This window comes from Anolis carolinensis, unplaced genomic scaffold (genome assembly GCF_035594765.1).
Source record: "Anolis carolinensis isolate JA03-04 unplaced genomic scaffold, rAnoCar3.1.pri scaffold_12, whole genome shotgun sequence".
NCBI classification, from domain to species: Eukaryota; Metazoa; Chordata; class Lepidosauria; order Squamata; family Dactyloidae; genus Anolis; species Anolis carolinensis.
This window is the reverse complement of record NW_026943823.1, coordinates 14,318,602-14,335,021: the sequence shown is the minus strand read 5'-3', so window position 1 is coordinate 14,335,021 and position 16,420 is coordinate 14,318,602. Positions and strand designations below refer to the sequence as shown.

The 16,420-nt window shown below is 41.8% G+C and overlaps 1 protein-coding gene across 1 annotated transcript; it reads left to right on the top strand.

Moving 5' to 3' along the window:
- Window positions 1-683: 683 nt before the first annotated feature.
- On the top strand, window positions 684-12,918 carry cunh8orf48 (chromosome unknown C8orf48 homolog). The gene is made up of 5 exons (XM_003226403.4): window positions 684-1,153; window positions 4,737-4,862; window positions 7,691-7,932; window positions 9,368-9,520; window positions 12,158-12,918. Exons 1-5 carry the CDS (start codon window positions 952-954, stop codon window positions 12,311-12,313), a joined length of 879 nt encoding a protein of 292 aa, XP_003226451.1. The 5' UTR covers window positions 684-951; the 3' UTR covers window positions 12,314-12,918.
- The last annotated feature ends 3,502 nt before the right edge of the window (window positions 12,919-16,420 follow it).

Genomic DNA, 16,420 nt, shown 5'->3' with positions numbered 1-16,420 from the left:
TTTTTAAAAATTCAACCATAAATGTGAATTCTTTGTAGAAAAATAAGACAACCCCTGAAAATAAGACCTAGCGCATCTTTGGGAGCAAAAATTAATATAAGACACTGTCTTTATATTATATTATTATATTATATTAATCTTAGAATATAACATTGTATTTTAGTTCTAGTGGTCCCTCCAGGTCATCCTCTCCTCCATCCCAGTGGCCTTTTTTCTTTTCAGATTCATATGTTATTTGAGTGATTATATTCCTTCTGTTTATGTGATTGTTTTAGTCAATTGTTATGTTTTGTTTTTAATTCTTATAGTGTTTTCAGTGTTTTATTGTACAATGTTTTATGCTGATTTTATATTGGAAACCGCCCTGAGACCCTTTCGGGAGAGAGGGCGGTATACAAATAAACTTTTACTTACTTACTTACTTATTTTCAGGGAAACAGGATATATAAACCCCACTTGTCTTGTTTCCAACAGACCTACAAACCTCTGAGGATGTCTGCCATAGATGTGGGCGAAAAGTCAGGAGAGAATGCTTCTGGAACATGGCCATACAGCCCGGAAAACTCACAGCAACCCAAAGGGGGGGGTACTGTTCCTTTATCCGGGCGAAGGCCGCAAGGGGGGGGGGGGTAGAGAGGGAGGGATGGTGGAAAAGAAGAAGAAACCGCAGCAACAGCAACAAGAAGAAGCGACGTTCCCGAAACAATGGGGATTCTGTTCCAGCGTCTGGGAGGAAGCCTCCCAGAGCGGAACCGGAGTGCGTTAGGACTATGTTCCGGGGGACAATAAAGAGCGTTACCGACGCTGCTCAGCGGTTGCCGTGGCGACGCGATAGGCCTGCAGGAGGAAGCCAGGCCTGGAAAGGAAGCCTCGTTTGAAACCCCGTCAAGATTTCGGTGAGTCCTGTTGTGACCAGTCGGACAGACGGCTCCTTGGAGCAATGAAGAACAGATGGAGCTGAACTGGAACCAAAGCAGCTCAATTCCGGATTATTCTGAGGATACATTTACATCCTTCAGCGAAGAAGAAGAAACCTGCAGAGAATATGACAGTGACCCGTTCGCTTCCTATTCCTCTGGGAAGGACTCCGAATGGTCTGCTGCCTCGGATTGGTCTGAAAACACTAATCAGTCTTCAGGTCAAAACAGCGAAGGTGTGTCCAGCTGCCAGTAGAGTTTGACTTTGGGGAGGAGACTTAGGGTGCATCTACACCAGTGGTTCCGAGCCTTTTTTTTTTTTTAACTGGGGGCCACTCTCCAACATTAGTACCAAAAGGGTTACGAATGAGTTTTTGGTCAACTTTAGATTCGGTTTCAGGTGCTGATTCAGAAAATTGCATTAGATAGACCACATCAGCTCTCGTTTCTGATGCATGGTGAAATAAGAAACAACAACAACAATTCTTTATTGATTAGTCACTTTTGACCATATCAAAACATGTAAAAAATACAATACGTACACACTTACACATACATACAATAAAACCATGTAGAGATACAAAACACCCCGACCTGCGGCCTAATAACCCGCTGCTAGACAAATACAGAGTAAAAAAGTTAAAATTAGTAATTTCCTAAGGTAAGGTTTGAACGAGGACAAGGGTAAATAAAACAAGTATCTTGTCCATAGTAAATTTTAAGTTTGGATTTTGTTAATGGCAGTAATGTATCAGCTCTCAACTTCCATCTTCTCACGAATGGCCAGCGCTTTTTGCGTAAAAAGGGCCAGTTTTAAAATCGAGTTTTTATCTGAACCCTGTAGAAGGATATGCAATTTCTCCTTATTCTCTAAGTGAGTATGATTCTCCAGCAGAGGGTCTAAGTAGAGAGATCGAATCCTGGTGTAGTAGGGGCATTTTAAGAAAAAATGTTCTGAGTCCTCCACTTCTGCATCTACCTCACGACACCCACAGGTTCTCTGCATATAGGGGATATTCTGATGTCTACCTAGCTTGGACTTAATGTCGAGCTGCTCGAATCTAGTCCGGGTAAAACGTTTTGTAATATATAATGGAAGAGTCAAGAAGAGGTAGGTTTCCATGCCCACATTGCATTTAAATTTGGCCAGGTATGGAGTGGCTCTAGCTTGCGCTATGATCATAAGATCATTTTGTGCAGCAATGTCGAGGGCTCTTTGATATACAATTGAGCACACTTTAGCCCCAAAATTTATTAGCTTGTGTGGGGCAAAACCTATCTTACAGGAGCAAATGTAAGATGGTTCCAAGAAACCCCCAGATCAGATTGTTTCTGATGCAGAACATATGCCATCCAGTAGTTAATAGACCTCAGTGTTAATAGCCTCAGTGAAAGAGGCACCTGTGTGAAAAGGCCTCAGTGTGAGAAGGCCTGGTGTGAGAAGCTTTGGTGAGAACAGCCCCAGGTTGAAGGCTTTGTGTGTAAAGCTCCTGTGTGAAGCTCCTGTGTACGTTTGGTGTGAGAGGACGCTCTATCAGAGCGAAGCTAAAAGCTGTTTACCTGCATGAGAAAGAAGCCCAACGTGGAAGCAAAGAAGGAACTTTATTTGTGTTATGAAACCTTGTTTTTGTAAATAGTGCCACCATATTATTTTGCTACAAAGAAACGCCTCCCAAGGAAGAGATAACATTGGTCTGTGTGTTTTTGTTCTTTTGATCATTTTTGACTACTGGTGCTGGGTCATGCTGCTGCTAATAAGTTACTCTGCTATACATTTATGGGGAGGGTCTTTTGTTAATAAGCCCACTCGCCCAACAAGGTGAATTAACCAACTATTAATATAGTCGCCATCTGCTTGCCCACAGAAAACCATATTTAATATAGGGCTGATGTGGTCTAACCAATGTAATTTTCTGAATCAGCGCCCCAAATAACCCCCAGAACAGGCCTAAAAACAAAGACACCAAGGCGCCCCCACTTCCAGGTGCCACATGGAATGGCTCCGCTCAAAGGGAGGGAGGGAGGGAGGGAGGAGGAAAAGCAGCAGTCAGGAGACTTGTTGTTGCGCCTTTCGTGGGTAGTTAGCCTCTCCCCTCCTGATATCCCTCTTTCCTTGGCACTAGGAAAGGGTTTTGCAAGACCAGTAGCTCTCATAGCGGTGTCGTAACGGTGAGGCTGTGGACCATATTTTAATTCTTGGGGACCATTGGTCCACGGACCACAGGTTGGGACCTACTGAACTACACTGTAGAAGGAATGAAGTTTGACACCACCTTAACATGCCATTAAATCCTGGGAGTTGTCATTTTAAAAGACCTTTAGCCTTCTCTGCCAAGCCTCACCAAGTTCGACTCCTGGCATTACTTAGCATTGAGTCCTGGCAGTCCAAATGATGTCAAACTGTGTTAATTCCACAGTGTAGATCAGGCATGTGCAAATGTCAGCCGTCCAGGTGTTTTAGACTTCAACTCCCACAATTAGGCAGTAATGTATGTCTCTTGGCTTGTACCCTTTGTGGGTTTTGAGAGCTCATCATGGGACTAAATAGAAACAATCCTTAGCACCCTTTTTCTGCCCAGCAGCTGTGGGCTCTGGTGGTGGTTATATGGGAGAAAATGAGGTGATCTGTAGGTGGCAACTAATATAAGAGTAAAACGACAGATTGTGCACCCACACCAAGTTCTGTTTTGTCATGTCCTTTCACACCAGTGCATTAATAATTGCTTGATCAAAGGCAGCAGTGAAGGCTTTACACAGATTTTTTTTTCTCACATAAGCCCACTCTCTGTTTGTAGTGTACAGCCAAATTATTTGTAGCAGAGGGGAGATTGGCATGGGGCAGGAGTAGTGGCTTGGACCTTGGACTAGGAAACTGGGAGACAAAGGTTCGAATCCTCTCTTGACTGTGGAAACCTACTAGGTGGCCTTGGGCAAGTTCCACTCTCTCAGCCTCAGAGGAAGGGCAACCCCCCCTGTACAAATTTGGCCAGGCGCATCTCCATAAGTTTGAAACTACTTGCAAGTACACAATAACCATAAAGAGTGGTATTAATTCTAAATAAGCATCCGTATGGAACCTGGCTAATGCTAAACAATTGGAAGCATACATTACCCAGATGTAAAGCCTTAAAAGTTCACCAAAACTTAACTTTCAGGAAAGAGTGCACAGGATGGTTGTGTGTCCAATACATGCTTGATTTAAAGTAAAGTTGTCTCTCAGTATCTATGGGTTAAGCATCCACTGATTCAACCAAATATTTTCATTTCATTTCATTTTTATTGGGGGGGGGAATACAAAAAGCAAAGTGTGATTTTACTATGGCATTGGATATAATAGGACTTGAGCATCTGAAAATTTTAGTACCAATGGCGAGGTCTTAGAATCAATTCACTGTTTACAGTTACTGGGGGTTTCTCTTGGAACAGCAGGAGAGACCCTGGGGCCATTTGCCGCTGGCCTGCCGGACCGGAGGGCAGCGAGCCTCCAGCCTGGGACAGAGGAGCCTCCTAGTGGCCAGTCTTTTATCTGGAATCTGCCTTTTATCTTGTGCCCGAGCTGGGGGTTTCTTGGAACCATCTTACATCTTACATTTGCTCCAGTCCCCCTGAGAGGCTGGCGGGAGATCTCACAGCGTAGCTCACCAGCAGCAGCAGTCCTTTGGAGTAGGAAGCGAATAAACTCCCTGCAACCCACATAGATTTTGGGACACTGTCATACAGTAATGTGGCTCAAATTGACCTAAAATTATTAAGTTTGGTACAGTTTAAAAACCATACAATATTCATACAGACATCTCTCCACTTTTTTTAAAAACGTAGTAAAGAAGAGAGACATTTTGGATCCAGCAGCAGCCAGGGAGTATTTAACTAGCAAGTGGATCAATCGCCTGAACGTCTACAAAACTACAGCTGTGGTTGCCAGATCTGCTGTGGAACCAGCTAATGGTGAGTTCATGTTTAGAGTCACTTGGAAGCTGAAAGAAAACACTAATTTTTCTCTTCAAACACTTCCGCTGTTGACTGGCTGGCACCTGTCTCTCTCTCTCTCTCATATTTCCCTTCCTCTCTTCAGAATATTCAAGCAACCCCATGGCCAAGGCCATGATTGTCTTCCATCTGCATATAAGGGCCTTTTTTCCCCCTTCTGATCAGCAGCCTCCTTCTGTTTCTGACAATTTCTTGCTTTCAGAATTGTCTATAATAATATTTTTGGTCCTTATGATTGTAGAATGGATGCTAGGGTAAAACTCTATCCTCCAGGTAGTGGCGCATCACTTGGGGTTTTTGGCCTCTTTTATATTTTTAATTTCATCCTAAAAATCCTCTTAACTTTAATAGATTTAGAGTGATAGATAACTCACTGCGAAAAATGACAGAGCTGGAAAAAGGGGTTCATCTGTTTGTTTCCCTAGTCCTGTCCTTGCAGGTTTTTTATTCTTTGGCTCTTGACTCAACTGCCTCAAGAGATGTGTCCTTTGTATGGCACGAAGCAACCTTCTTTCAGTTTTTGCATTTGGTTGCCATAGCATCAGGGTGCTTCCCAGGTGTGAGCGCACTTGCTGTGCCTCCAGCAAAGGGCTGTTTGCAAGAAATCTAGAATTGCCTTTTCCACCATGATTATAGGGAAGCAGAACAGGAACCCGATTGAATGATGCCAAAATTGACCAGTCAGAAGATTGGCCGGCTGTAATAAGCCGCATGGACCACGCTTGAGCTGCAGTCCTGTATAATAGCCGACATATTTCAGAGGTTGTTGTCTCATGTGGGATGGAGACTGGATGTGACACATAGTGGAAGGAAATGCCATCCCTTGTGGTGCCCCAAAACAGTGGCAAATGAAACTTACGTGTGTGCAAGTTGAGTATTCCTCACAATCCAATGCTCCCAAATCATCCAGCAATTGTGGCTGAGATAGTGACACCTTTGATTTCTTATGGTTCAATGGACACAGACTTTGTTTCATGCACATTATTAATAATATGTGTAAAATGACTTTCAGGCTGGATATATAAGATTTGTGTGAAACATAAATGAATCTCATGTTTAGATTTGAGCCGCAAGTCTGCCAGACTTCTCATTATGGCATTTGCAAGTATTCTAAAATATGAATTCTTCTGGTTCCAAGCATTTTGAGTGAGGGATACTCAACCTTTTTATATCATATACAGTGTGTCACCCTCTATCTGTGCTAAAACCCCATCTCCCTGGCTTCTACTTCTGTTTGCAGATTGAAAACCTTGTGTTTAACCTATAAAGATCTCCACAGAAACAGTTTTAGCCATAGCGAGATTTTTTGTCAGAAGTATAAAATCAATGTGTTGTATAAAATTATTACGTTTTTCCCAGGTTCCTTGCAGGCACTCTATATTTGGAGCTATATTTGGGTTTAGCAATATATCCTTAATCATAGCAGCAGTGTCTTCAGGCTGCCTCTCTGAAGGCAGAACAATAACCTGCATGAAATAACTGCTGCTGCTTTTATGTTCCAGAGTCCAAAATTGTCTCTCTTGGAATTTAATAGGACGTTGGCGTTTGCAGCCAGGGGAGCTGCTTACAATTTGTTTTATCTACTTGGAACTGGGTAGGAATAAATGCTTAATCGTTTTTATGCATAATTGAAGATTAGCTGAAGGATAATTAAGGCCCACTCAGTAAGCTTTGGGATAATGGAGCAATTTGTACATTTGAAGTATTACTTTTCAGGTGAATCATTCAAAAAAGAAGAATAATAAAATGTAAAGCCATAATCCAGCCTCACTATAATACTTTGAAACCTGACTCAAGCGGCTGCCTCTTGAGCTCCCTCAGAAGTCCCCCATTCGAGTTCCTAAATCATGAAGGCAAAAAACTCTTGCTGACAAAGCCCTTCAATAAAACTGGAGTGGTTTGTAATATCTGTTTAAATGCCTGCAGTGCGGAGTGTCAAACTTAGTCAACAGTACTTTTAGTCTTCTCCCATTTTTCCTGGTCTTTTGCTAAATCCCAATCCACCAGGGTTAGGTTACTTCTGTGGTTCGTTTAGGGAGCCCTGAGGCTGAGACCAACCCTTTAGAAATCCCTCTAAAGTTGTGCTCCTTTCCTTATGACATTAACGGTCCTAATGGTTTCCAGGCAGAGTAACTGAAATGCTTTATCTAATGCTTGGTTAATGGCACAATAGAAGCCCCAAAGTGCCCATTATTTAATTCCCCCTCTTTCCACTTCTCCTTCCCCATAACTGAAATATGTCCTAACCCAACTCACCAGACTACAGCTCCCAGGATTCTTTAACACTGAGCCATGACAGTTAAAGTAGTGTCAGACTACATTAATTGTGCAGTGTAGATGCACCTTTGGACCAGGAGTTTATCCTCTGACATTTTCATTTGTTTTGCTTACCTGTAATGTACTTTTTGGCTAAATGGAATTAGTTAAATGATTATCCATAAGCATTCAAATGAATGTCTTGTATTAAGGGCTTTTTCTGTGTCACTTGTGTTTACTGCATTTCCATTTTCTCTTAATTATCGCAATCTCTGCTCTGACCTCAACTGTCTCATTCTTCCGACGGCACATACTTTTCCTGCCATTGTTCATTTCCATTTGCCTTTGCCATCCTCACCTCTCTCCATGGAGGGTCTTGTCTTTTGTCCTTGATACCACGGTGAGCTCTGAAATTGCTCTCTTACGCTTCGCGAATGCTAATTCTCGAGAACAGGTTGCACAGATGGAAAGCTGATGCTGTTCCTCCTGCCCTTCAAAGAGTAATTGATATTTTTGTCTGGCTGGTGCAGCACTGACGCGGATTCCTGAGGCTTCGGAGGAAGAACTGGGAGCACTCCAATCTTTCTGTGCTGTCAAGATTAACTGGCTTCATCATCCGCCAAGTTTGGCACCACCAAAGAGGAGCAAGTATAAGGATCAGAGCCACAGACGCACTTCTGAGAAGTTGACGATGGGTGATATCAACTGCATTGTCCCTGATCAGTTAGTGAACAGACTCTGTCTGAAAAATATCAAGGAGACCCTGAAACAGGTACTAAAAAAAGAAATCTAACAGAAGCAATAACTCCTAAAAAGATCAACAGTGTAGGCTTGCAGCATTGGCAAATATTTCAGGATTTCTTCTGAGAAGATGGATACACACACACTCACACAAGCTTTTATTTTTTAAGGTTATTTTTCAAAATTAGATAAAAGTAACAATTGTTTGGGGGCATATTGGCTTGCTGTAAGAAGAAACTCATATAGACCTGCATTTGTAATAAAGACAGTTCCAAAAGTAAGATTAGCCTTAAGTAAAACTGTTTTTCTTGTAGGATATTATTTAGGGCAGGGGTTCTCAAACTTTTTTAGCTGCGGAGTCCTTTCGGAAGCAAAAGATTTTTGTGGAGCCCCAAGATATGTTTATATAATATATACACCATATATATATCAAAGAGCCCCAGTGGCGAAGTGTGTTAAAGCACTGAGCTGCTGAACTTGCAGATCAAAAGGTCCCAGGTTCAAACGCCGGGAGCGGCGTGAGCACCCGCTGTTAGCTCCAGCTCCTGCCAACCTAGCAGTTCGAAAACATGCCAATGTGAGTAGATCAATAGGTACCGCTCCGGTGGGAAGGTAATGGTGCTCCATGCAGTCATGACCACATGACCTTGGAGGTGTCTACGGACAACGCTGGCTCTTTGGCTTAGAAATGGAGATCAGCACCAACCCCCAGAGTCGGACACGGCTGGACTTAACGTCAGGGGAAACCTTTACCTTTACCTATATATATATCAGGTATGGGAAAACTTTTTGATGCATTGTGTTTTAAAATTTGACAGGCAGGCTGGGTCAGTGGCAGATGGATGGAGAGTGTTTGTGTGAACTAATTGAAAAAATATGAACAAATTCCTATTTACACTGCACATGTCTTGTTTGTAGTGCAAAAAAGGAAGGAAAGAACAATACAATATTTAAAATGAAAAACAATTTTAACCAACATAAATTTGATGGTATGTCAGTGGACCCCAGGGGCCATCCAGTCAACCCCCTCCTGCCATGCAGGAAAAGCATAATCAAAGCATCCCCGACAGATGGAGAAGAGGAGGGAACTGCAGAGCCCCTCGGTATGCTTCGTGGATCTCCAAGGGCTCCCCAGAGAACCACTGACTTAGGGAAATCCAAATGTAACATACGTCGTTGTCTTTTAATAAGTGTAATTTAGCCTTGTTTATTGCACTGGTTTTGTGGAAATAGTTTATTAGCAAGGATAATCTATTGAGAGGTTGAGCTTAGACATTGGCTAGCATTCAGGATCATAATAACACAGACCTCTTCCTCTTGGTGCTGCTGATTCTGCTTATAGGTTTTGTGGAGATCGAGCCAGAAGGCATGACTTAGTTAATACAAACACAACTAAGCAGCTGATGTCGAAGACCAGCCATTATTTCTGGTGAAAGTCTTGGTTATTTGTTGGTTTTGCCCCTCAGTTATCAGTAATCGAAATACATCAACCCTCACGGTGTCCACAATGCATGGAGAAAAGAGCAGAGCTGGCAGAATCTGATTTCCTCAGACGCAGGAAGGCCTTGATGGAAAAGGTATTGCTCCAAGAGAAACTGGAAGAATATATGTACACCAGGGTAAGTCATGACATTTTTGCAAGCTTCCCAATAATTCCTGATCACTCTAAATCCTACTGATTGTCCCAACTGAAGCAGACCGTAGCTTTAATGGGATTGGCATAAAGTCTTGATCTAACACCCAGCTCTTGATTCAGCTTAGCTGGACTGAGACCAGGAATTCACAGAGCTTTGCTTGAGCTGAGTAACACCTTTTTTTAGTTGAAAAAGGTATTTCACCCAAAATGTGTGAAACTAACTTGGCAGTTTTCATGTTTTCATGAGTCTTTGGAAAAGTTGGATATTACTACTAGTAGTAGTACTATTATATCTTCCCTAATGTTATTCCTCACAATAATGTTACTGTGTCTTCAAGATTTTGAGATTCATTGAATGAATTTCCCCATGGTTTATTTACTTTCTGAAAGAACCCAACTTGCTGAATACAACTATAACTCCATACAGATTGGGGCGCTTGGAATGATTTTTATTCTCTTGGAGAATATTGGTCTGACTGTAGGCACTATAGAGGGCTCAATTTAGGTTTAGTGGCATTACATCATTCTGGTATATGAACGCTCTTCTCTTGGGAACTTAACTGTGGAATGATCCAGGGCAATTTCTTCCTCACTGCAATCTTTCAAATGAACCAAGGAAACACCAATACAAAAGCTTGTGACCAGAGAGTGCTGAAATGCCAAACTATGCTATGGCTGCTTTTCAGAGAGCGCAGTCCATGAATCTGTAAAAAACTTACAAGATTGATTCTTGGTCCCGAATTGTGTAGTCAGAATGTGACCCTAGGCAGGGCCGACCCTAGGTAATTTTCAAGTGTAAGCAAACAGAATTTTGCCCCCCCCCCAAAAAAAACCCAATCATTGAAAAATAAAAGCGTTGGATAAGCAAAAATGTTGGATAATAAGGAGGGATTAAGGAAAAACCTATTAAACATCAAATTACATTATGATTTTACAAATTAAGCACCAAAAAACATGTATTACAACAAATCAACAGAAAAAGCAGTTCAATACATGGTAATGTTATGTAGGAATTACTATATTTGCGAATTTAGCACCAAACATTGAACTGGGATATAGGGCAATGTGGACTCAGATAACCCAGTTCAAAGCAGATATTGTGGTCAGTCGTGGGATTAATCGAGGTATTGGGTGGCAACCTGTGCTCGACAGGGTTGCACTCCCCCTGAGGGCACAGGTCCGCAGTCTGGGGGTCCTCTTTGACTCATCGCTGATGCTTGAACCCCAGGTGTCGGCGGTGGCCGGGAGGTCCTTTTCACAATTAAAGCTTGTGCGCCAGCTTCAACCATACCTTGAGAAGTCTGACTTGGCCATGGTGGTCCAGTTTTCTAACTGCAGCTGGTTATAGGGAGTGCACAACGCCCCTATTAAAGCAGCTCTACTGGCTGCCGATAACTTGCCGGGCCCTATATGGCTCGGGCCCTGCCTATCTCCGTGACCGCATCTTCCCCTATGAACCGGTGCGGTTCTCGAGATCTGCTGGGGAGGCCCTCCTCTCGCTCCCGCCGCTGTCACAAATAAGTTTGGTGGGGATGAGGGAGCAGGCCTTCTCAGTAGTGGCACCCCGGCTCTGGAATGCCCTCCCTAAGGAGATTAGGTTGGCCCCTACTCTGCATTCCTTTCGTAAGGAGCTCAAAACCTGGTGGTTTCAGCAGGTGTTCGAATGAATCCATTCTAGTTAGCCCACCGACTTTGACCCGATATATACTGCATAGTCTCATCTTTTCTGATTATGGACCATGTTTAACCTATGGGATTATGGACCCTCGCCCCCCGATTGGAACCTGTTGTGATTATCATTGATTGCTATTTTTAGTGTAACATTTTATTTTGTGTAATAATCTATTTTTATATTGTTATGTATTGTATGTATTATATATTATATGCTGTGTATTACTGTTCTAAACTGCCCTGAGTCCCTTCTGGGAGATAGGGCGGTATATAAATAAAGTATTATTATTATTATTATTATTATTATTATTATTATTATTATTATTATTGACACAATGACATAGTCTGACACAGCAAACGAGATAGATATGCTGGATTTCGTATCACAAAATCACAAGTCGAATACTTCCCAAGCGTATTTTCGGATTATGCGCGCAGATCCCAGTAGGGTGGCCTTTTGCAGTTGGCAGATCGTAATTTTGTCAATGTCTATTGTTTCCAAATGCTGGCTGAGATCTTTTGGCACGGCATCCAGTGTGCCCATCACTACCAAGACCACCTGTACTGGTTTCTGCCAGAGTCTTTGAAGTTCGATCTTGAGGTCCTGATAGCGGCTGAGTTTTTCCTGTTGTTTTTCATCAATCCGACTGTCACCTGGTATGACGACATCAATGATGCAAACCTATTTCTTTTCCACAACTGTGATGTCTGGTGTGTTGTGTTCCAGAACTTTGTCAGTCTGGATTCGGAAGTCCCACAGTATCTTTGCGTGTTCATTTTCCATTACCTTTGCAGGTTTGTGATCCCACCAGTTCTTTACTGCAGGGAGGTGGTACTTGAGGCATAAGTTCCAATGAATCATTTGGGCCATGTAGTTGTGCCTCTGTTTGTAGTCAGTCTGTGCGATGATGATGATGATGATGATGATGATCTCTCTCATTCCTTTTAGGATTCTCTCACCCTCATTGGAGAAATCCACCAGACCCTTCCTAAGCTTTCAGATGATCCAAGGCACATATGGCAGGGATTGAATGCTTGTGTGATACCTCCTAGGCTTGTGTGGGTCAACCGAGGCAGAACACAGATTCTGAATCCACATAAGTGAATCCCTGGAGATGAGAGGAGCCTTCCCAATATCAACAACCCATTCTCTGGGCAAATGTGTGTTATCACTTGGGTCAGAAACTGTGATCTCGTTCTTCATTCCATCCTGATGCAAAAAAAAGAAAAAAAAGAAGAAGCTTAATGCTATAGCTGACCTTTCTTCCTCCCCACTGCCCCCATTATGGAAGGGGAAAGTATTATTATTACAGCAAGCCTCTGGCATTGTGATTTTTTTTTTGTGAATTTCCTTTTTGTAATCTTAGAGCAACTCAATGCTCCTGCTTCCATCTGTAAGGAAAACAAATGATTATCTTTTTCTCAAAGCAAGGAGGAGGTGTAATGACTGGGTTTCAACCCATTTGGTGCCTGCTCCCCCTTGTGAAATGTAAAGCTTGGAGAGCTAAGTAGATGAAAAGGGAGAGGAATGGCGGGAGAGGGAAACGGGAGCATGTGAGATGGCTTCAAACAAGGACAAATATGTTGAGGAATTAATCTGAAACCCTGATGATTCCAAGGCAGCAAGCAGCGGCATCAAATTAAGAAGGTTGTTTGTGAATACAGAAGCAAGAATCCGACATAAACATAATAAAAATGTTGTCATACTTATCTTGTTTTTTAATTGGGATAATTGGTTTGTGAGAACTGATTATATTTTATACCATACTAGCTGTGCCCGGCCACGCGTTGCTGTGGTGAAGTCTGGTGGTCTGGGAAATAAAGTATTGAGGAATTGGTGGTAGATAAGGTCAAGGGTAAAGGTTTTTCCCTGACATTAAGTCCAGTCGTGTCTGACTCTGGAGGTTGGTGCTCATCTCCATTTCTAAGCCGAAGAGCCGGCATTGTCTGTAGACTCCTCCAAGGTCATGTGGGATGACTACATGGAGCGGCGTTACCTTCCTGCCGGAGCAGTACCTATTGATGCACTCACATTTGCATGTTTTCGAACTTCTGGGTTGGCAGAAGCTGGGGCTAACAGTGGGGGCTCTGTCAGCTCCCCCAATTCAAACCTGTGGCCTTTCGGTCCAGAAGTTCAGCAGCTCAGCGCTTTAAGACGCTGCGCCATCAGGGGATATTATTTCCTAAAGGTTGTGAATATACAATATTTCTGATTGGTTTTTTTTGTTTGTTGGAGGCAAGTATGAATGCTGCAATTAGGAAAAATGATTAGGATGTAATGGCCTTGCAGCTTTAAAGCCTGGCTGTTTCCTCCCTGAGTGAATTTTTTGTTGGGAGGTGTTAGCTGGCCCTGATTGTTTCCTGTCTGGAATTCCCTTGTTTTCAGAGTGGTGTTGTTTGCGATATTTTATGTGCTTCTACTGTCTGTGGCCCTGAGAAAACAGAGGATTTTCCAGACTTTGATGATGGGAATACTTTGTTGGGAGGTGTTAGCTGGCCCTGATTGTTTCCTGTCTGGAATACCCTTGTTTTCAGAGTGATGTTGTTTGCGATATTTTATGTGCTTCTACTGTCTGTGGCCCTGAGAAAACAGGATTTGCCAGACTTTGATGATGGGAATACTTTGTTGGGAGGTGGCCCTGATTGTTTCCTGTGTGGAATTCCCCTGTTTATTTACTGTCCTGGTTTTAGAGATTATATTGTTCTGCATTATTCTATCCCAGTAATTATTTCATATTAAAGAAGAATCTCACTTATCCAACATTCGCTTATACAATGTTCTGGATTATCCAACGCAGTCTGCCTTTTCATAATCAATGCTTTTGTAGTCAGTGTTTTAAATTCATTGTGATATTTTAGTGGTAAATTTGTAAATACAGTACAGTAGAGTCTCACTTATCCAACATAAACGGGCCGGCAGAACGTTGGATAAGCAAATATGTTGGATAATGAGGAATTAAGGATAACCCTATTAAACATCAAATTAAGTTATGATTTTACAAATGAAGCACCAAAACATCATGTTAGACAACAAATTTGTCAGAAAAAGTAGTTCAGTACACAGTAATGCTATATAGTAATTACTGTATTTATGAATTTAGCGCCAAAATATCACGATATATTGAAAGCATTGACTACAAAAATGCGTTGGATAATCCAGAACGTTGGATAAGCGAGTGTTGGATAAGTGAGACTCTACTGTAAATACTACATAGCATTACTGCGCATGGAACTACTTTTTCTGTCAAATTTGTTGTATAATATGATGTTTTGGTGCTTAATTTGTATAACGATTATCTAATTTGATGTTTAATAGGCTTTTCCTGAATCCCTTCTTATTATCCAACATATTCACTTATCCTGCCGGTCTGTTTACGTTGGATAAGTGAGACTCTACTGTATATTGATAATCTTATATTATCTGCTCAGAACTGGATTATATGAGGCTCCTTCTTCACAGCTGTATAAAATGCACACTGAAGTGGATTATATGGTAGAGTGGAGTCAAGATAATCCAGTGCAAAGCAGATAATATAAGATTATAAATGGGTTATATAGCTGTGTGGAAGAGCCTTGGGTCTACACTGCCATATAATCCAGTGCAAATTAGATAATCTGTGCAAGAAGACTCAGTGAGGCCTAAATCTGCCTGTCCCCTAACTGAAACCTGGCTGTCCCTTGGTTGCTAGGCAACCAAGTGGACAGAGATTAGCCCTCTAAACTGGCAGCAATTGGATAAAAAAAATTATTGCTCTCCCTCTAATTAGGACTTTATTTTTCTTTTCTTTTTGTTGTATCAACCTTGAGGCGTGGATGATGGGTTGTGTTGTCAAATTTTGAGGTTGGGGGGCCTGTACTTTTGTTGTTTTGTGAATTGCCGTGATGCCATCACTCTTTTATATATATAGATATATTTGTTTCACTGTTATGGTTATTCACGTTGTATATACTGTATATACTTGAGTATAAGCCTAGTTTTTCAGCCCTTTTTTAGGGCTTAAAAAGCTCCCCTCGGCTTATACTCGAGTGAGGGTTCTGGCTGGCTTATATTCAGGTCAGCTTATACTTGAGTACAGTGTTCCCTCACTTATCACGGCGGTTACATTCCAGGACCACCCACGAAAAGTGAAAAACCGCAAAGTAGGGACACTATATTTGTGTTGTTTACAATCTCACTGATGTTGTCCGACTGTGTTGTTTACAATCTCACAAAGTTGCTTCAACCTCCTTTTCTGTCCCTTCAGCTTCTCCTTCCCTTCTTCCTTAGGCTTCTCTTTAGGAAGGAAGGAAAAAGAGAGAGGAAGGAAGGAAAAATCAGAAAATTTTATGGTTTATTATATTGTTTTAATGTTTATTCAAAAACCGCGAAACAGCAAATCTGCAAAAAGCGAACCGCGAAGTAGTAAGGGAACACTGTATATAGGTAATCAGAGTTGGACAATCTTATTTTAGTAAAGTCTTATTATGCTCTTAAATTACAGTTTTATATAAATATTAAAAAACATTTAACCTACTGATGCCTCAAATAATGTAATTTTATTAATATCTATTTTTATTTTTGAAATTTACCAGTAGGAGCTGCATTTCCCACTCTCGGCTTATACTCGAGTCAATAAGTTTTCCCAGTTTTTGTGGTAAAATTAGGTGCCTAGGCTTATACTTGGGTCGGCCTATACTTGAGTATATACGGTATTTGAAAGTGCTGTTTATTGGAGAGAGATAAGCTGCACAAAAGAAAGAGGTTTCACTAAATGTCTTAGTGCATTCCATGAAACCTTTCCTTTCATGTGCGAGGCATAGCAGAATGGGAGTGGAACAAGGGTAACATTTCTCAGTTTGCAAACAGTGCTGGCTTATTATTTGAGGGTTTTTATAACTGTTACAGCTCAGGATCTGTCACCATCATTTTGTTGGAATCCCATATAAATTTATTATTATTTATTTACAGTATTTATATTCCGCCCTTCTCACCCCGAAGGGGACTCAGGGCGGATCACATTATAACACACATAGGGCAAACATTCAATGCCCATAAACACATCAAACAGAGACTGAGAGACACACGCAGAGGCAAGTTAACCTTCTTCTGAGGGGATGTTCGATTCTGGCCACAGGGGGGAGCAGCTGCTTCATCATCCACATCATCCACACTGACGGCACTTCCTCATTCCAGGTCGTAAATTAGTTAATCTTGCCTCCCCACTTTATAAGT